The sequence below is a fragment of the Thamnophis elegans genome, chromosome 2, assembly GCF_009769535.1.
Source record: "Thamnophis elegans isolate rThaEle1 chromosome 2, rThaEle1.pri, whole genome shotgun sequence".
NCBI classification, from domain to species: domain Eukaryota; kingdom Metazoa; phylum Chordata; class Lepidosauria; order Squamata; family Colubridae; genus Thamnophis; species Thamnophis elegans.
In genome coordinates this window covers 35,951,254-35,973,157 of record NC_045542.1, presented here as the reverse complement: position 1 = coordinate 35,973,157, position 21,904 = coordinate 35,951,254, and the positions used below count along the sequence as shown (strand labels likewise).

Here is a 21,904-nt window from a genome sequence, read left to right as displayed (position 1 = left end):
CTTACAGTACAAGACAAGAGGTGGCAGACCACATTTAATTTACTACTTACATAAATATAAAAATAAAAACTCTGGAGTGCCAGTTAAATGTTACTCTCATTAATGTACTGCAGACTTCAGGGAGTAGCATGGATTTTAATCTTCATAAGGAAGTATTAATTTTCTGTTCACCTCTTGCCCATAGTGGCAAGAGGAAAATGCAGGTGGATCTTGCTTAAGATCCGAGAGTGTCAGAAAAGAGATGAGGCAGCAAGTCCCATGGCTATGTAGCATACAGATCAGTGTTTCTCAACCTTGGCAACTTGAAGATGTCTGGACTTCAACTCCAATTCTGGCTGGGGAATTCTGGGAGTTGAAGTCCGGACATCTTCAAGTTGCCAAGGTTGAGAAACACTGATACAGATAGTCCTCAACGTATGACCACAGTTAAGCCCAAAATTTCCATAGCTAAGCAAAACAATTGTTAAGTGAATTTTGCTCCATTTTACGACCTTCCTTGCTACAGTTGTTACATGAATCACTGCACTTGTTAAGATAGTTACATGGTTGCTAAGTGAATCTGGTTTGCGCATTGACTTTGCTTGTCAGGAGGTCACAAAAAGGGACCACATCAGCAGAACTGTCATAAATACATGCCAGTTGCCAAGCGTCTGAATTTTGATCACATGACCACAGGTATACTGCAACACTCATGTTAAAAAAACGGGCCTGTCACTTTTTCCCAATGCCGTTTTAACTCCACAAATGGCCATGAAACGTATGGTTGTAAGTTGAGGATGACCTGTACCACCATTCAATCATCATTCCAGCATGGATGGTTATGAGATCTTGCCTTGAAAAAGGTTGGATTTGCCTCTTTTCCTTCTTTCTTGAATCCAGTGCTGAAACTCAGTAAGGAAAGGGATGTCAAGCTATACAGACGCTACCCATGTTCTGCTATAAGCCATTCTTATTTCATATTTGGCCCCCAGCACGTTTCTTGACCTTCTTGGAAAAGCCCCACTGGCCCTGAGTTAGACAGGCCTTGCAGGTTTCCATATCACCTGCCCAAATTGAAGGGTCAAGCCAACCTGTGTGTTACCTTTCTTCTAATGCACAGCACAGAAATACTCAGATACATTTCTGAAGCTAGAGGAAGTTGAAATATCTTCTGGTCATCTAGAAATGACCAGCACTTGTTTTTACTGTACAGTACCTCGCTCTTTCCTGACTTATCCCATTAAGGCAGCTGCAGGGGGATTTTTTTTTTACAGGCATGGCTGACCTTATGCTGGTTTTATAAGCCCAGTCAATCAAGTCACCTATGGGAAATCCATTTCACCTGCTAAAATTAAGACAGTGGGCTTATTGACTTTGTGCTAAATTTAGGAGAACACAGCATGCCTCAGATATTTTTAAGCTCCCCAAACACATCTGTAGGAAGTCCAGTGCCTGTGATATGCAACCTACGGCAGGAGTACTGGTATCAGTTGACCTAATCCCTCAATCCAACTCCCACGTGGCCACAGGCTAGTTTCTCTGTTGCAAAGGTTGATGCTTTAAAGGGACCTCAGCTCTAGAATCATTAGCCAGCCAGGAGGGCAAGGAGATATGGAGCCAAGCAAATGCTCAGGGGTCTCCCTTTGTCTAAAGACTTGATGAGCTTAACTTTGTCTGGCAAACAAGCAGCCCAGCCAGCCTCTTAGGGGCGAAGTGCATCCTGGCCCAGCAAGTCCCACGCCAGATGATACAGAACCTGTGAATACCAGTGCACGCCTGTTTCTTGAGCACTGCAGTTTCTGGAGTCCCCCTTCAGGGACAGCAGTGAGAAGATGCCGTAGACAAAGCGCAAGGGGGCAAAGGCATAGTGAGCCCAATGGTGACTTTCAAGGACTGCGTAGCAGGAGGCCAGCACCTCATTGACCAGGATCGTGCCATGAGTGGTCAAGGGGGCATAGACACCAGTGCCCTCTTGCTGCCAAACACGGACAACTCGGGCAGGATGCAAGGGAAGGTCGCCCCCCTGGTATGTCAAAACGGAGTCCCCCACACATACTCTGCTGGCAAACACAGGAGAAAAGTCCATTGTGCTGTTGACCGGGTCCCGTGCAACGAAGATGAGATGAGAGGATGTAAGTAGCAGCCGGCGAACAGGTTCTTCTGTCTCGATGGCCACAAAGAGGGTCTGCTGGTGTGGCTCCCGGTGGAGGAAGAGCAGAACCTCACTAAGGGTCACTTGTCCGTTCTGATCTACGCTGAATACATAGTCTCCGTGGCGCAGCTTGGAGAGGCTCCTCTTCTCGCCGCTCTGCAGCGTCACGGTCGCATCGCCAGGGAAGCAGCCGCCTGCACGAATAGCCATGGAGTTATCTAGGGAATTTAACAGGCAACATCATGAGCTGGGCTGCGTTTGGGTTCTGGTCCCCTGGGTTCAAGGTTGAGAGCCTCCTGTCTTTGACTGCATTTGGGAGCCTCCTAGAGCAGGGGTGTGAAATGTGCAGCCCACGGGCCGGATGTGTCACACACTGGCAATCCCATCCCCGTTTTAGCGAAGGGAGAAAATTTGCAACATGTCACATGACGACGTGTCATCACGAGTTTGATACCCCTGTCCTAGAACATCTAATTTCCCTGCCAGGTGTTGTTGCAGAGATGGTATTCAGCAGGTTCTAACCAGTACTGGAGAACCAGTATCAGAAATTTTGAGTAGTTTGGAGAACTGTTAAATACCTCCTCTGCCTGGCCCTGCCCCCATCTATCCTCTGCCTCCCGAGTCCCAGCTGATCAGGAAGGAATGGGGATTTTGCAATAACATTGCCCTGCCACGCCCATCAAGCTATGCCACACCCACCAAGCCACACCCACAGAACCGGTAGTAAAAAAAATTGAATCCCACGACTGTGTTGATGCCAAGGCCATTGGAGTCTATGGGCAGTGGGAAGAGCGCTGGACCTCAACCCAAGGATGACCCTTGCTGTAGGGAGAAGAAAAAGGAAGACTCTAAGTGCCAAGGTCATTGCTGGCCTGGATGTTGTGGTTTAACATGTACGAAGGGGAAACTTCCTTTTAAAAACTTTATTTTAATCATGGTATTATTCCCTTGCCAACATTTGTCTTTTAATAGGAATAATAATGGTCTCCTTCTGATTTTTGCTCTGGCTTTATTCTGATTTTACACTTATTTTAAGACTGGCTTCGGGATTCTTGGGGATAAAAAAATAGAAATACTTACTCTAAATAAAGAGATTTAACTCTATTTACGGCCTGGATTAGGAATCAACCTAGTTTAACACACAGTGTTTATTTAAAATATTTATATAGCCGTTCATCTTATATCGAAGGACATAAGAAGACAGAATCATTACAAGTATTAATATGTTGCCTAATTTGGAAAAGTGCCAAGTCTGATGCTCCCCCCAACCCATTCATAAAAACTATTCTCTGGCTCTTTTCTCTGTCCAGGCAGGTAATGGAGCCTAGGAATTCTGCTCTTCAAATGGATTCATGCAAATCCCACCGGCAAATCCACCATCCCCCTTTTTATACTTTGGGGGCAAAGTCCTCTCTGTACCTGCTTTCACAGAAACATGGATGTGCGCCTTGGATTCATAGTACACCCAGTCGAAGCCAGCCTCCACAGCTAAGCGGGCCAATATGCCGTACTTCTCCCTGTCACGGTCAGAGGTGGTGATGTCCAGCGCCCGGCCCTCATAGTGTAGAGAGTCAGGCAGGTGGTGTCCGTCTTCATCCCAGCCCTCCGTCACTCGCAGTCTTACGCCCGGCCACATATTCATGACGGCGATGGCCAAGGCATTCACTCGATCTTTGCAACGCTGCAGGAAGCAAAGAGGTAGATGGCATTAAGATCCAAGCTGCATTGAAACAGAGACTTAAAGGAGGGTTGGGAGATGGAGGAGGAGAAGGACCATCCCGAGGCACCAGCAATTGAACCAGCTCCGGTCCAGAGCCATTTTCAAGCTCTTGGGTTCAACTTTGTCACTAGTTCACTTTTCCCTTTTTTAATTCTTAGTGCTCCACAAAGCGACTGGAAAGTAGCACTTTGGTCGTGATTATTATCTATTTTTTCTAGAACTGTGATGGCGATCCTATGGCATGCGTGCCACACGTGGCATGCGGAGCCATATCTGCCAGCACATGAGCCATCCACTCCAGTGCAGATGAGCATGCCAGCCAGCTGATTTTTGGCTTCCAGAGGGCCAGGAGAGGCCATTTTTGCCCACCCCAGGCTCCTTAGGAAAGCCTCCGGAGCCTGGGGAGGAAAAAAATGGGCCCAAAGGGCCTACCAGAAGCCAGAAATGGATCGTTTCCAAACTTCTGATAGGCCTATTGGGCTCATTTTTCACCCTACCCAGGCTCCGGAGGCTTTCCTGGCATCTGGGGGGGGGCGAAAATGGCCTCCCCCAGCCCGCTGGAGGAAATACCAAGCTCAGCTTGGAGGCAAGTAGTGCAGCACGTGGAGGGGGAGTGTGTGTGGGTGGGTGTTGTGCATGCATGTGCATGTGGGGGCACGCTTTGCATTATGGATGCTGGCACACACACTATCGCGCATACATGCATGCATTTTTGGCACCCAACAACAACAACAAAAAGGTGCCATTGCTGTCCTAGAATGCAGGTAGTCCTCGACTTACAACTGCAATTGAGCCCAACATTTCTGGTCGCTAAATGAGACAGTTGTTAAGTGCGATCCTCCTGAGCTCCGTTTCTGCTGGCAGAGACACTGTGGGCTGATCCTTTGTTGTTTCCAGAGTGGCCCCACAGCCAGATCTAAGCAGCCTTGAGTTTGACACCCCAGCTGTAGATGGACAGCAAAATTTTGGAATAAGTCGAGAAGCTCTCAGATTCACACTCTTATTTGCTGCCAGTGGTTGAGTTTAGTATATGTAACAGAACTCAATTAAACCCCCAATAAAACAAAACATCCTTTAAACATCATTAATCATGTCTTTCTTATGAATTGGAATGGAGCTATCTGCCAAAGGCATTTCCAGTTGGAAACCCGGAGAATTAAAAAAAGCCTTTAATAGTCTATAATAGCTTTTTTCTTTTTATTTAGTTCCTATGTTTGTTAAATTAAATGAACAAAAAGATCACATAATCAGACAAGAAGAAAGCAAATAATTAGCTAAGCATGAAGGCAAGAATAAAAGATAAAAAATGTAGCATGTCTGCAAAAGCGAAAACCAATTTTGCATGAATGTGTGTGTGTGTACATGTATAAATATTCAGCTTTTGAAGTACTTTTTCAGAAAAAAACCTTGGAATTTTTCAATAGTCTTATGCTGTCGTCCCCCCCCCCCCATTTTCTGCACTGTTTATTAAGAACTAGGGGAAAGGGTGACTTTTAAAGTGGGAGGATCGGTGGGCTTGATCTTGGCCATTGACAATTAACCATTAATTCTTTGAAATTAGGCCATCTCTCGCCTGAAGCAGTCAGGTGGAAAAAAACACCAACTCAACCACCCTGAGAAAAATACATTCCAATTCATTACCTGGTTTTTAATTAACCTGAATTTAGAACAGGCAGATTGGGGTAGGCAGATGAAAGATTCCTTGACTGAATAACATCCTGTTAAATGTTCTCTCAAAATAAGTGGGAGGGTTTTTTGTCCTGTTCCAGGGGTGGGTTCCTGCCAGTTCTAACCTTTTCTATAGAAGAGGTTCCACAAATCTACAGTGCTGTTTAGAACCGGTTCCATCTCCCCCCCCCCCCGGCACATAATCAAGATGAAGAGCGAGAGGAGGAATTCTGACGTCCACAAGTCTTAAAGCTGTCAAGGTTGAACACCCCTGGGTTTTTTTTTCTAAAGGGTTAGGGGTGCAAGGTCTTGTAACTTGACAGCTTTAAGACTTGCGTGCTTCAAATGCCAGTTTCTGAGCCAACATTTTGGTTGCTAAATAAGAGCATTGATAAGTGAGTTTCACCAGATTTTACAAGTTGGCCATGCCCACCCAGTCACATGACTGCCAAGCCACTCCCACTCAGTCACGTGGCTGGCAAGCCACTCCCACCCAGTCACATGGCCAACAAGCCACTCCCACAAAGCAGGCCACACCTATAGAAAAAGTTCTAAAAAAATTTGAAACCCACCACTGTCCTGTTCCCTAGAGTGTGCCCTGGTGAAATCAGCTTTTCTTCAAGGGCTATTCCTACCTCATCCTGAATCCTTCCCCATTCTCTTGCCTCTACTTTCTTCCATTGATTTTTAGAGTTATCTCTCTATTATGAACTGTATATCTCATAATCCTTACAAGGAATCAGTCAAATATTCATGGCTTCAACATCTCTTTGCCCCAAAAGACACCTTCTGTGGCTTACAGGAGAGGAATTATAGTTTAAATATACAGACTGCATCGAAAGTAATCTGGAGGGAGGGAGGGAGGGAGGGAGGGAGGGAGGGAGGGAGGGAGGGAAGGAAGGAAGGAAGGAAGGAAGGAAGGAAGGAAGGAAGGAAGTGATATAGTCTACCAGATGATCTAAAGGAAATCTGCAAACATAAGAGAAAATATTCCATACTTAGGAATATTTGAAAGATTGTGTGTCAAACAATAAAGAAATGTTTAAAAGAAAATGGCAATGAATTCAAATATCTGAGGTAATTTATTCAATATATTCAATTCTATGAGACTTGTTTTGATACACCCTGTATACAAACATTGAATAAATTATGCAGGTCGCTAAATTGCTTTAATGGAACAAAATATTCCAAAATGCAATGATTTGTTACTTAAATCTTTCCTTAACATATGGTACTTTTTTAAAAATCACAATTCCTTTTATTTTTCTAAGTACCCAGCATGCTGAATACTGCATTTATGTACAATGAATTACATCACTGAATACACTTTAGGAATTTGTATGTAGGATCTACATATGAAAATATTTGCAAAATGTGTCTTCGAGTAAATACATACATTAGGCTGCTGAAATTATATATAGATTCCTGTTTCCCGTGGAATCACTCATTTTGCTGCTTCATGAAACCTGCCTGCGTGATTTTGGACCAGTCCTTCTCTCTTTCTGCCCAACCCACCTCACAGGGCTCTTCTTGTAGGAAAATAGGAGGAGGGAGGAGGATTAGGTACATTTGCTGCCTTGGATTATTTATGAAGTAATAAAGGTGGAGAAAATAAATACATTGTATATATTTATATTTATTTAATATTTTAATGTATATTATCTATTAAAATACATTTATACATTTAACAGTACCTTGGTATTCACCTGCTTTGAAACTCATTCAATTTGGTAATCATTTTGATGCAAAAATGTCCCGGTACTCATTGTTTGTTTGGTACTCAACACACAAACTAGAACTTGTCGGTGTCAGCTGCCTTGTGACTCGCTACATTACTTCTCATGGGAAACCATCTGTTTGATACTCATCATTTTTGGTACTCATTGCACCACCCGGAACCAATTAATGATGACTACAAAGGTACCAGTGTATACCTAATACCCCTGCCTCCTATTTTGTCTTTAACAATTTACATTATCTTAGGACTTAGAAATTCTGAGATGATGAAACAATTATAGGTTGCCTCTGACCTGTGGGCACAATTGAGCCCAAAATGTTTGTTACTAAGCAAGACTCACTTAATGCTTTGCCCCATTTTACGAGCTTTCTTAATAATAATTCTTTACTGTCAGTGCACAACGTATGTACAATGAGATTGGTTGAGCTCCCACAGTGCACCCCCCCAAACACAATACAACTCACGGTGAAGACAAAGAAAAAAGAAAAAAAAATCCCTAACCCAATAAATCATATTAACAAACACCCAGTCCCTTACACCAGTGTGAATATGTTACACCTTGTGATGGCCCTGCAAGTCCATCGTACTATGTAGTTATGATATTATTTCACATTTAGGAGGCTGACAGCCCACGGATAAAAACTGCCACCATTGTTAAGTGAATCACTGGAGTTGTAAAGTTAATAAGTGAATCAGGCTTCCCTATTGACTTTAGAATAGAATAGAATTACAGAGCTGGAAGAGATCTTGGAGGTCTTTTAGTCCCACCCCCTGCCTAGCAGGAAACCCTACACCACTTCAGACAAATGGTTATCCAACATCTTCTTAAAACTTCAAGTGTTGGAGCATTCACAAATTCTGAAGGCAATTGTTCCACTGGATTCATTGTTCTAACTGTCAGGAAATTTCTCTTCAGTTCTAAGTTGCTTCTCTCCTTGATTAGTTTCCACCCATTGCTTCTTGTCCTGCCCTCAGTTGCTTTGGAGAATTGCTTGACTCCCTCTTCTTTGTGGCAACCCCTGAGATATTGGAGCACTGCTATCATGTCTCCCCTAGTTCTTCTTTTCATTAAACTAAACATACCCAGTTCCTGCAACCGTTCTTCATGTAGTCTCCAGTCCCCTAATCATCTTTGTTGCTCTTCTCTGCACGCTTTCTAGAGTCTCCACATCTTTTCTACATTTTGATGACCAAAACTGAATGCGGTATTCCAATTGTGGCCTTACCAAGGCATTATAAAGTGGTATTAACATGTGAACTTTGCTTGTCCAAAAGTCACAAAAGATGATCACAAGACCCCAGGATACTGCAATTATCATAAATACATGCCAGTTGCCAAGCATTTGAATTTTGATTATGTGACTATGGAGAAGCTGCAACCGTCATGAAACAGTCCTATCACTTTTTTCAGTGCTGTTGTAACTTCAAACAAGTCATTAAATGAATGGCTGTTAGTTGAGGACTAACTCTACTGTCCTCCCAAGCCAGAGATTGCTCCCCACCTGGTTCCCAGATGTTGTTGGACCCTCAAACTAAAGAACTGATTATCTCATGTAAATCAATCCAGTTATGACATGAAGCTACATGGCTCTCTGAGACCCAGGTATGGGCAACCGGAACACCTGGCTGAATAAAGCGACCGGAAAGAGGAAAGAGGTGGTGAAAGGGTGGGGGAACAGGAAGTGAGTGGGAGAAAAGGGCATTTCATTTTTTTTTTAAAAAACAGCCTTGTCTATAGTGAAAAGAGCAAGCTAGAAGCCCAAAGAGGAATGCGAGAGGCTTCCCATGGGCTCCTGGGCCTGAACACAATAGCTGTTTTCCAGGCCCAGAATTACTTAACTCGGCGAGAATTCAAACTCCTCGGGTAATAACAGCAAAATCATCAACTTTGCCACAAAGGACTCTTTCAGTCACTCCACAGGCCCGGGACTGGTGTCAACGCAGGGGGAAAAAGGGCACCGTAGGACGTGTCATAGATGGGACCTCATTGGGTGCCAGCCTTCCCCCCCTTGTGACTCCCACTGGAGGTCTCTCAGCACCCAGCAGGCTTCAGACGGAACAGCTGCTTTCTTGCAGTGGACTTTGAGTGGCAGGGAAGTAGGAAACTCCTGAGCTCCTGTTGGAAGATGGGGAACTTAGAAGTTGCCCATCTGGAGTTAGAAGCTTCCCACTGAGGCAGGAGGCAGATGACTCTTACAATGACCCCTTTGGGCTAGAAGGAGATTGTGAAGCTGGTGGAGGAACTATATACCTCCTGGCATTGCTCCTCATAATTCACACTGGTTGGGGCTATTGGGAGATGTTCAAAAATCGCTACAAGGAAGGACAGAAGTCTATCATCCCCTGCTTTACTCCAGCAGCAACATTCCTAGCCACTTGATAGCTAAAAGCTATCACAACCTTTCTCCTCAAAATATATAATGCAATTTTGCATCGCAAGGGTCTGTTTTTATGATGTACTTGAAAGGAGTACGCATTATGATGAGTCGTTAAATTTATTTAGTCAAGCTGCACTTGGACTTTTCATATGCTGAAAAGGGGAATTTACCAACTTCATTCTTAAGCCTGCAATCCACAGGATTTGAGGTGGCAAGTCTTAAATAAACTAAGGAAACATTATAAATTAGTGTCAATTTTAACAACAATCAGCTTAAAATGCTCCCAATGTCCTTTGCCCTTGCTGGACAAAATAGCAAGAAGGAGGGATATGTTTCCTGTTTTTTTTTACTCTCCACCTTTAAAGTAAAAGGACTGGAAACTTAATACACATGCAAGGAAAAAATACAGATTCAGAAAAATTTAATTGAATATTCATAGGAGAGTCACGTAAGTTTACCTAACCACCCCCCAAAAAATAATAATAAGTTTCCTGCTACAGGTTTTGTATCAGTGAATACTTGGTGGGGAAAAAATTACAGAATACAGAACAACGGAGCTGGAAGGGACCTTGGAGGTCTTCTAGTCCAACCAGTGGTGGGATTCAGCCAGCTCGCATCTATTCGGGAGAACCAGTTGTTAACTTTCTAAGCAGTTCGGAGAACCGGTTGTTGGAAGAAATCTCATTTTGTCTTTTTCCACTTTACAGGGCTAATCCTGTAAGGAAGGCAGGAAGGAAATATTCTGGTGTTTGGAGTTTGGAGTTTTATTAGAATTTGTAGGCCGCCCTTTTCCCTGAGGGGACTCAGGGCGGCTCACATAAAACTGGGAAGGGGGGAACACAAACATCAAGATAGAAGACATGTAATAAAATGGTAGGCAACATACATTCATCATTCGGGAGGGGTAACTACATACATTCTACATACATGGTAGGCAACATACATTCATCATTCGGGAGGGGTTGTTTCTAGCCTAATCTTTATTGTCCTGCTTACAGAAGATGCCTCTCCGGTTAACCCTTATTCCATTGTAACAGCTAAGGCGAAGCGCCCCATCGACTTGAGGAATGTTGAGTTGGCCATGCCCACACAGTCACATGACCACCAAACCCCCTTCTACCCAGCTGGTCATTAGGGCAAAGAACCGGTTATTAAATTATTTGAATCCCATCACTGAGTCCAACCCCCTGCTCAAGCAGGAACTTAACATTTCAGACAAATGAATGTTCTCTTCTTCAAAACCTCCAGTGTTCAAGCACCCACAACTTCTGAAGGCAAGCCTTTCCACTGATTAATTTGTACCCAACCTGTTGAAAAGGCTCTGCCTCATCTCTTGGCAAAGATAATTGCATTTTTTTTCTTGAATGTCCCTTAATGAGCATAGAGTGGAATAGGACAGGAGAGGAAAGTTTTAAAAAGCTTCAGTTAATACATTTTTTTTGCCTTGGCAAGGCAATGTGAGTGCGGGAATATTCACTGCACATTTTTAGGCTGAAAGAGAAGCTTGTTTTGCTTTGTATAAACATGTAAGTAGCAGTTTCAAAGAAACCTTGAAGTTATTCTCATATCAGAAGAGCAAAGCTGATAAAAGAGAACTTTGTTCAGTAGGGATTATTGGGCAGATCTCTCTCACACACACAGAGAGAAGAGGGTAGGATTTTTACAAACTGAAATAAAAAGTTAAAACGGGGGGGGGGGGGGGAGCAAGGAAGGTTATTACAAAAGGCGTATAGTCTCTGTTAAGGCCCATCTTTTTGTTTTTCTTCAAATCTAAGCTGCAATTTTGGACAATTTACCAGGCTTATAGTGTGCACTTACTTCTGCACAAACATATTATGTAGCATTTTAGTCCTGATACAGAATGAATTTGAGAGTAATTGGGGCTCTTGGTCTCAGGTGGAATATAAAGACAATTTAAGGACAGCAATCTAGGTGAAATGTATAAAAAGAAGAGGAAATGGGAAGAACAGAAGATGGAGCCAAGGGGATTTTATTTTTGGCAACTGAGATCATTTGTTATCACAAACCTCAACATATTGGAAATTATTTTCCTAGCTTCTTTGCCCTCCCCCAAAGCAGGCAAATTTTTTGACAGGGGCACATTTGGAATTTTGAGGACATAACTAGGGACATTTCCATGCGCTTGCCACAATTTCACAAAATTAACCACTGCATGTAGTTGTGGTTTAGGTATTTAGTTACAGGTGATCTTCAACTTATGATGACAATGGAGCCCAAACTTTCCATTGCTTTAGCAAGATGGTTGTTAAGTGTGCCCCCATTTTATGACCTTTTTGCCACTGTTGTTAAGTGAATCACTCTGGTTGTTAAATGAATCATGCTTCCCCCAGTGACCTTGTTGGAAGCCGGCTGGGAAGGTTACAAATGATGATCACATGACCCCATGACAGTGCAACTGTTCTACATTTGTGGAAATTGTCAAGCACCCAAATGTTGATCTCATGTCCATGGAGATGATGCAATTGGTGAAAACTGGTCATGGTTCACTTTTTAAAGTGCCATTATAACTTTAAACAGTCATTAAATGAATAGTTGAATAGTTGTAAGTTGAGGACTATCTGTAGTTTCTAGGTCAGTGATGGCAAAACATCACGTGGAGATGTCGTCCGTGTGCACTCATTGGGGCCACGCTCCAAAAAAGCCAAACTTCTGGGTTCTACTGCACATGCACACCCAACGATCAGCTGACCTGCACGCATGCACAGGCTGGTTTTTGGGCGGGTGAAGAGATCACACCCCAGAGAAGCTGAACTTCCTGGTTCTGGCGCGCATGGGCACCCGGCAATCAGCTGGCCAGCGTGGCATGCACACACTGGTTTTCAGCACTGCCGCGTGCAAGGACAGCTGATCATCGCATGCCCGCCAGAAACCCGGAAGACAAACAGGCAAGGCCACGCGTGCCGGGAAGCATGGCTTCACGTGCCACTTTGGGCACGTGTGCCATAGGTTCATCATCATGGCCTGGCCTGGCTCTATCCTCTATCTGGGTAGCATACGGCCTAAGACAATTAAAAATAGAATAATACAAAGATTCTACAAAAGACACCGAAAAGATCCCAGCACCACCCAAACATAGTTGCTGTATAGCAGTGGTCTCCAACCTTGGCAACTTTAAGACCTGTGGACTTCAACTCCCAGAGTTGTGAACTCCCAGAGTTGAAGTCCACAAGTCTTAAAGTTGCCAAGGTTGGAGACCACTGCCGTACAGGATCCATCAGCTGCCTCTCTAGTCCCAGGCCTGAGGGGAAGAACCAGGTTTGCAGGGAGTGTTGAGAAAGAGTTGGAGGCAGGGGGGATACAAGTTTCCACAAAATCCTTTCTTGGTCATCAGCGAGCTTGCTTTCTGCCCCCAACTTATTTTGGTGGCAGGCATGAACAAGGCACGAGGGGCAGTCACTTGCCATCGTTGCTAACAAAGAGTTCCTCTGGGTCTCTCTGAGAAAGGTCCAGAGGCCTTTTTGCAAGTGGGGGCGATGACAGAGGTTCATGCTTTGTTTTGCAGTTGTGAATTCCCAATCAATTTAAATATTCTCCCCAGGTAAACCCAACTACCCCCAATTATGAAGGTAGTGATGTCCACGCAGGTGGGGCAAGGAGCCTCCTTAGCCTGAGTGGAAGTATCTTTAGGCAGCCTAGTTATTGGCATCAATTTTCCTCCTTCTCCCGTGTATTTAAGACAGAGAAAGCACTCCTCCCTTCGGCTGCAAAACTTTAATGGACAGGTGAGCAATGTTATTAGTCAGCTCCTGTGCATGAACAAAATGCATTCCTGAAGTCATTCTAAGGAATATTTATAATTGTGGTGTTTAAGCCCACATCACCCAGCTTCCTGTCTCACCTTAAAGCAGCCTCTAATGCCCCAGGGGAGCCATTAAACCTTCCTGTCATTCTTCTCTTTGTTCTCTGCACACCCCCTTAGCTATTCAGAGTTGAATGACTGCTGCCAGCCCACCCTGCCTTCAGATGGCATGCTATGACTCAGCAGCAGGAAACTGGAAGGAACTCAGCTTTCTACCCACCAAAGGCAAAATGTCATTGTCCCCCAGAGAAGTACCAGCTCTCCTCACCCACCTTCCATGCCCTTCTTTCCCTCACCACCATGTTTTCTACCATCCAAAGGCTTCAGACAGACCTGAAGGAACATTTTCTGGGTTTTCAAGTAAAGGAATAAGCAACTCCTGTCCAAACTCAGTGCACAAAACGGGATGGACTGTATTGAATGCCTGTAGGATGTAGGCACAAAGCCATCTGTCTGGTAGGCTATCTCTGCTGGTATCATGCTACCCATTCATCTTTGGTGGCACTTCTTAGTTCAGGAAGAAGCTGGAAAGTTTGGTACAAAATTCACCTCCCCTCCCAAATTTTATAAACTACATCCATGTAGCAAATGTTCCTGCCAAATGAAACAAGGTGTGACAAAAATGGCATTAAAGATCTGTAAATATTAGCAGTTGGTAGTGTTTTCTCTCTTCCTGCCCAGATGAATGCAATATTTCCTTTTCACACCCTTTTGGATCCATTTATCCACTATTTGTTAAATGTATTTCAGTTCTCCTGCCATCCATTTCTATTGTTCTTTTGAATATTTGTTCTTATTTCAAGGGCATACACCATAGCAACTTTTCAAACAATTAGATCCTCATACTTGCCGTATTTGATAAGCAAGCTGGAATATTGTGGTTCATCCATCACGTCTGAGTTTGAAATTACGATGGTAGATTCATCCATGCTAAGCCAAATGGCATTTCAGCATCAGATACCACAACTAATTTCCACTGTCAGAATAGCCTTCACGTATCTAAGTTCTTTTGAAGGCATCTTAATTGCTGGCCATCACTGTGTTGTCTGACAATAAATCCTATATGTTCATTGTTGCATGATATGAACAAAAGGTCTAGTTGACAATTTATATCAGGGCTGTCAAACTCCCGTCGTCACAGTAATATCACATGATCTATCGGGACTCCCCCCCCCTTTGCTAAACCGTCCATGGGCGTGGCCAGTGCGTGATACATCTGGCTTGTGGGCCAGGAATTTGACAGCCCTGATTTAGATGCATTAGTTACTCTGAGTAGAGAGGCAGAATATAAACCAAATAAATCAATTTTATCTGACAATTCTGGTGGCACTAAGCACTTTCTTAATCAAGACAATATTGAAAGAGATTAATATTGTGTCTGTTTTAAAAAAAAATGAGAGCACTTCAGAATGCTCCATCTGTAACAGATCAATGTATCTAAGAGTAAATGGGAATTTCCCATCCACCCACCCAAATCCCAGCCTCAATCAATTTTTCTATTAGAATTAATAATCTTAATCCACCTACAGTAGGCTATTTCTAAATATTTCTAGTAATGAGTGGAAGCTCATCACAAGAAAATCCAACAAGTGAGAGTAATTAATCTATGGACAGCTTGCCACCCAGAGTTGTAGGTGCTCCATTACTGGAAGTTCAAGATGGCATAAAGATTTCTGCCTTGGGCAGGCATTGGATGAGAAGACCTCCAAGGTCCTTTCCAGCCCTATGATTCTATGATTTCTGGCTTAGAAGTCCTCCACCTCTTCCTGGGTCCCCTGATAAAGCCTTAATCCTTTCTTGGGAAACAACCTGGGCCATGAGGTTGTTTAGGCAACGCTCATCAAACAGCAGCCATTTCATCAGACTAGATGATGCGAATAAGATGGGAAGCAGGGCCTTCCATCAGCCTCCAGAAGGACCATCCCAGAATTATATCAAATATTCCAGGCCATGATTAAAGCACTCCTTTTTTTAACGCTGTACTATATATCTGAACTTGCTATTTTTCCTCTTCCCTCCCATAACTTTTCTCTTTTGTATATTAACCCTGGGGACAGGCTCCTTTTTAAAATTGTATATACTGAGTCCAGGTGGTCCTTGAGTTATGACCATAATGGAATCTGCCCATCATAGTCATTAAATGGTTACAATCATTAAGGGAGACACTCACATGATTGGCTCCAGGGATGGGCTTTAAAAATGTCAGCAACAGGTTCTCTTCCCGGGTGCTGGGTGGGCGTGACCATAGTGGCCATGGCCTAGTTGGCCTCCTGCACCACCGGGGGGAGCATTTTCGCCTTCCCCAGGCTCCGGAGACTTTCCTCAAGCCTCTGGGAGGGCGAAAACTGCCTCCACTGGGCTCCGAAGGCCTTCCGGGAGGCCCATTTTTCCCCCTCCCCCAGCCTCCACACAGCTCTGCACTCACCTCACATCCAAAACTGGCCATGTGGAGACTCCTGGGAGGGGAGGGGTAGGCAGGGCCAGCCAGGGATGGGACTTGGAGGTTCTCCACACCAGCCATAACGTTAGTTATGGGTTTGCCTGAACCTGGACAAACCCATAGCAGGTCACCCGATTGCCTCGGTCAATGATCGCTGTTCCCAGCCCTCTCATGTATGGCCACTAAGCGATTGCACAGGTTGTTAAAGGAACGGAGCAAAGGAACTGCCTACCGAAAGAAAGCAGCCAGTTCCCCTCAGTGCACAGAACCAACGTGGTGGGTCACAGCTTCCTTCTTCCAGCCCTGCGCATCGGCTCCCCTTCCACCGTCCACTAGAACATTAATCCTTCTTTCTAGCTGCCCTGCCTTCCCTACGCTGGAGAGAAGCATACGGCAGAGTGGGGAGCGACCTTCCCTGTTGACTTTCTGAGCAAACCGTCAGGGAAGATTGCAAATGACATGATCGTGGAGGGCTTGTCAATCTGTCCTAAGTCTGAGTGGGTTGACAACAGCCCAGATCACAATCGCATGGCCACAGAAGTGCTGTAATAGCCATAACTTTGAGTACTACTGTGTTTCCCTGAAAATAAGACAGGGTTCTATTTTATTTTGACTCCCGAAATAAGCCCTTGGCCATATTTTCAGGGAGGTCATTATTTTTGAGATGCAGGAGGCAGCGAGCATGGTCACCTCATAGCTGCTGCTGTGTTGCAATATTTTGGGGGAGGGATTATTTTAGCGCATGTGCTCAAAAGCTCGATTGGGCTTATTATCCGGGGAGATCTTATTGTTGGGGAAACAGGGTAGCCGTAAATCCCTTCTTTCAGCATCGTAATTTTGAACAGTTGCTGAACAAACGGTCATAAATCAAGGACCAGAATAAAATCTGCTTTACCCCAATAAACAAAGCCAATATTGCTGTGATAGCACACATGCGTCTCTATGAAGTGGATCTCCAACCACGCCTTGACTACAGTTAACGGGAAACACTGACCAGAATCCTTCCCAGCTCAACATAAAAGGATGGATTATAATCAAAGGATCCCAGGGATCAGATTTGCTGGGGAGAAGCCAGCTTCATTTGCCAATAGATTCTTCTCTTTCTCTGCGTAATGACACCCCCAACATCAAGATTCTTCCTACCCATCAATGGATAATCTGCCTTTGGTTCTGAGAATTAGCACTTTTTTTCACTATTGGTTTTGGCCTTGCAATCACTTCAAATAATGCCTTTGAAGTGGGGGCAGAAGGATTATTTTTTTTCCAGTAGGGCTCCAACTACTGAACTACAAAGTAGCTAACCACATTTTCTCCTAGCAGGCTGCGCAAATCCTCCCCATGTTTTAATGTATGGGTTCAATGTATCAGATGAACAGCAAAAATGGTGGGGGGGGGGGGACCAAGAATACGTGATTCATCCATTAGCCAGTCATTATGGCCATTGTATAATAGCTTCTGATGACCTTCTGGTAATCTGAATCTTTTAGATTAAGAAATGGAGATGGTTTTGAAGTCACTTAAGTTCCTATTGCACAGGATGGAGCAGAAAGGGCATTCAGAGGCCAAAGAGAGAAAGAGCAAGAAAGAACCAAATTTAAAAAAGGCATATTTAGCAAAGGGGAAAACTGAGAGAGTCTATTGCATAAACAGCGTCATGAGCCAGGTTATTCCCAAAGAAAGGATGAGGGCTTTATTAGGGGACCCAGGAAGAGGTGGAGGATTTCTAAGCCAGTGGGGAAATTCAATTTTTTTTACTACCGGTTCTATGGCCGTGGCTTGGTGGGTGTAGCAGGGGAAGGATACTGCAAACTCTCCAATCCCACCCCACTCCTGGGGCCAACCAGAGATGGTATTTGCCAGTTCTCTGAACTACTCAAAATTTCCACTATTGGTTCTTCAGAACCTGTCAGAACCTGCTGAATTTCACCTCTGTTCTAAGCCAAAAATCATATAATCATAGGGCTGGATCTCTTGGAGATCTTCTTGTCCAACACCCTGCCCAAGGCACGAATTCTTATACCATCCTGAACTTCTAGCAATGGATCACCTACAACTCTGGGAGGCAAGCGGTCTATAGATTAATTGCTCTCACTGCCAAGAAATTCCATCTCAGTTCCAAGATAGATCTCCTTGTGAGGGGCTTCCACACATTGCTAGAAATATTTAGAAATGTTTAGAAATAATCTACTGCAGGAGGATTAAAATTACTCATTATTTCCTTTACAGTAGAGACCAATCCTTCAGCCACCTATGGCTGAAATTGAATTCCTTATAATTTGTGTTTTGTCTTAGATTTGGAGGCTGGCAAAACCAATCACCTTCCTAAACCTGCATTATGAGTTAATTGATCATACTATACAGTGATTATGATCTCCATTCAGATCTTCAGAAATGTTCATTTCGGGCTTGGAATGACAATAGCACTTAGACTTATATACCGCTTCACGGTGCTTTGCAGCCCTTTCTAAGCAGTTTGCAGAGTCTTTGTTAATGTGTTGCTCCTTTTTCTGGTGCTTTTGAGATCCTGGAGGTATTCCTAATTATTTGTTTCTAAACATACCAGCCTTAGCTTTTTTTTAAATTACTTTTGGCCTAACATATCACTTGATGTACATTAACCAACTTAATGTTTGGCTCACATTGTAACTGCTAATTGCATTTGGGTTGTTCTGAAGCAATTCCTTTTTTTTCCCCTTCTCCTTCTCCCTCTCCCCCACAACACACAATGTGTGTATATAATCCTTGCACAGTTTTATTTTCTGAACATTTCCCAAAGTGGGTTGTGATCCAAGAAAGCTGGTTAAGATAATAAATGTAACTCTTCCATAAGGTTCCTCCTCTTTTTGCAGAATTAATAAGGGCTGTTTTTTTTTCTCCCTAAAGAACACTAAAGCGACATTGTTTCCCTCACGCAGATTAATTAGATATATATACTGTTTTCCCATTTTTTTCCATTTAAAATTTTCAAGACAACACAACATGCCACTGCAAATCACACTAATAATTCAACTAAAGAATTAAGAATTGCAACGATGCAATACTCCTCAGAAAAGTTTTATGTGCGCTTGAGTAACAAATTAAAATCCAGCAGACAATGGTTTGGTCCACTTCAGGGCAAGCATTTTTCTACCCAAGCAAGCACTTGGCCATTTTCCAACAAAATACTGAAGTACCTTTGAGTTTCTGTGATACTCTGAAGCCCAAGTAGATGTTATAACTGCAGAGCACAACACAGGAGACATTTTAAAAAGAAATGCCAATGCCAGTGTTTTATAGGTGCATACACAAGATTGGCCATTGTAGTGGCATATCTTGCTTTGGTATCAACATGTCTTAAAAGACGGTCTCTCTTATTGACTTGAGAAAACAGAAAAAAAACAGACAGGCTATTTGCAGTATGAAGGGGCTGATGGAGTCCTGCAGCACTTTCTCTGATATGGGAAATGTTAGCTAGGCACTATAATAAAATTTGGTAGGCACATTTCTCCTGGGAGTAGCTTAGAAATTTGCTACTGGTGCTTGTTTGCCAATCCTGTTCTGCCCCCCCCCCCACCAGCCATAAAGACCAAGGCAACCTCCCCCCGCCCAGAAAATTAAGTCCACAGCATCTCAGAACAATGTCTCTGAACGGAAAAATCCTTCTGGAATTAGCCATAGCTCTCTGAGATGGCTCTGTCTAGATTTAGACTCATCTTGTAAGGGGCTATTCCCAAATCAAAGCCTAAAGATAACCTTTTATCGTTTAAGGCCAGCAGCCTGAGAGAAGGGAAGCCTAGCGGCTAGTGTGTATAAAGAGAAGTACTTGGGGCTCAAGCTTGCAGACTTGTTAAATCCTCTGATCTGTTGGGTGCACTTGCTCAGGTTACTCAAGAGTTAAAAGGAGAGGCTGTCATCCTATGCTCAGAGTCACAGTCTGCTTTGTTGCTGCCTCACACGTGCCGGGGCTGAACCGGGCGCCCCAAGCTTGCGGGGCCTCTGGGCAGCCGGGGAGGACCACCCTTGCCCCCGAGGAGCACCCACCTCTGTCATCAACCGGTCAGCACCTGTATTCTCTTCATCCTTAAAGATGATGTCAGGGTTGTAGTTGGGCACCAGGATCTTGAAGCGCTCCGAGTGGCGGCTGATTTTGCCCTCGGCTTTGCCACTGGCCCCCAGGGTCTGTTCCACCACGTTGGGCACAAACTGCTTGTATTGCAGTGGGGCCAGGCTTCTGCGGCTGGACTGCTTCCGTCCTACCGGCCCCCTGCCCGGGCCACAGCCCTTAGCAGGGCACAGAAGGCAGCTGGTCAAGCAAAGCCCAAGCAGGTTGACCAGGGTAAGCCTGCGCCAAGCCATCTCAGCCAGATGCCAGCTTAGCTGGCCCTCTCCTCAGACGCGAAAGTCTCTGCTGGTCTCCAGGAGCGCAGTCAGCTGGGGTGGGCATCACCCTGACCAGGCTGCTGGGAAGCCAAGGGGATTCCTGCGCACTCCCATCCCTTCAGGAGCCTGCTGCTGGCAGGAAGGTCTCTCTGTGCCCTGCGTCTCCTCCCGCAGTGCCACTGCCTGGCCCCCATACGCGATGCTGGCCCCTCCCCGTGCCAAGGCACAGTGGCCCTTTCAAAGCCGCCACCCCAGCTCCCAGCGCTTTCCAGAGACCAGCCCGGCTCTTCCTGCCCCCTGGCGTCTCTCCCTGACCAAAGCCATCGGGGAGCCTCGTTCCCCAATGGCTGGCTAGCGGGCGACAGGAGCCCCAGGCGCGGAGGCGAGCGATGCCACCCTTCTGGTTGCGGACGCGAGGGAAAGGTGGCTCCCGCTGCCCGGATCCGCCTTGAAGTCCGGCCCCCCAGAGTTGCTGTGCCGGCCACATCCTTCCCCCCGGGGCCGCCTCTCTCTCTCTCCCTTAAGCGGCAGGGGCCGATTCCCGGAGAGAGGGAGGCGCACCCTAAGGATTCCAACCTAGCGCGCAATTGCCGCGGCGGGGACTCAGCCGCCACCTCCCTGCCCAACCTCAGAAACAGGCAGCCGCCTCTTAGCTGTGCCAGCCTGCATCCTGGCGCCCCCTACTGGGCAGGCCGGGGATCCCGCGATTTACCTTGCACGGGGAAAGAAAGGGGGGGGGGGCGTGCGGCTAATGAAATGGTGTTTTCGGAGTGAGATTTTCACTTTCTGAGTCCTTTTCTCACCCCCCCCCCCCCGCTTCGGTTCCAGCATTCTTCAGCTACCCTGCGCGGCAGCGCACCTCTGGCTCTTTGCATGAAGATTGTGTTCTCCCCACCCACCCCCGCCGACCTGGCTTTCTTCAGGGGAAATATAGGTCTGTAGGTCACTAGGCTGAAAGGCATCAATAAGAGCTGCTCGGGTTTCCTGCACTTGCAGCCTCGTTTCCTGCGTTCCAGGATATGAGAAAATAAGGCAGAATATCCTTGCCTGAAGCTGCTTTTTCTTCTTCTTCTTCTTCTGAACAGAGAGCAAGGAGCTTGAGTCTTTCCTGGCCCTAGAGCAGGGCTGGCTGGGGAATTCTGGGAGTTGAAGTCCACAAGTCTTGAAAGTTCCCAAGTTTGGACATCCCTGCCCTAGAGAGATGACAAAAGAGAAGAAAACTCTTTCCCGCTTTCTTGGACGATCTGCTGAAATTGGACCTCAGGTGTCAAAACGATTGTTTTAAAAGTTGCTTCTTCAGCAGCATTTTTCGGATGTTCCTTTCCCTGGTTTTGCTTCCGTGGTAGGTTGACTCAACCATTCAAACAAAAAACCCGGATCGTTTCCAGAACTTCAAGGGGGGGGGCAGAGGAAGGAAGGATTTTTATTGCCAAGGCCTCACCATCAATTATGTACGTCCCTGCAGAGAAAGGAGGAGGGAGGTCGACCTTTGGTACCTCCTCACCGATCCACTGCTGCAAGGCATTCATAACAAGAGCCTCAATAATGATTGCTTCCTTCCCTTTCTGAGGTGATGAAGCAGAATGGAATTAAGGGGGCCTGGTGTCAAGGCCGATGCCTGCAATAATTTCCCCTGTACTTGGTACCGTC

General features: G+C 45.1%; 1 protein-coding gene across 1 annotated transcript; it reads right to left on the bottom strand.

Moving 5' to 3' along the window:
• Positions 1-631: 631 nt before the first annotated feature.
• DHH (desert hedgehog signaling molecule) lies at positions 632-20,579 on the bottom strand. Its single transcript, XM_032210954.1, has 3 exons — positions 19,916-20,579; positions 3,551-3,812; positions 632-2,349 (listed from the first exon to the last, which is right to left on the bottom strand). Exons 1-3 carry the CDS (start codon positions 20,228-20,230, stop codon positions 1,682-1,684), a joined length of 1,245 nt encoding a protein of 414 aa, XP_032066845.1. The 5' UTR covers positions 20,231-20,579; the 3' UTR covers positions 632-1,681.
• Between the last annotated feature and the right edge of the window lie 1,325 nt (positions 20,580-21,904).

What these genes read in the sequence shown, in the direction of transcription:
- DHH (XM_032210954.1), bottom strand. Translation starts at nt 20,230, where the DNA reads ATGGCTTGGCGCAGGCTTACCCTGGTCAACCTGCTTGGGCTTTGCTTG. An exon ending in CTGACCGGTTGATGACAGAG is followed by an intron (nt 3,813 to 19,915) that starts GTGGGTGCTCCT and finishes TGCTTCCTGCAG; the next exon opens with CGTTGCAAAGATCGAGTGAA. An exon ending in CCATGTTTCTGTGAAAGCAG is followed by an intron (nt 2,350 to 3,550) that starts GTACAGAGAGGA and finishes TAAATTCCCTAG; the next exon opens with ATAACTCCATGGCTATTCGT.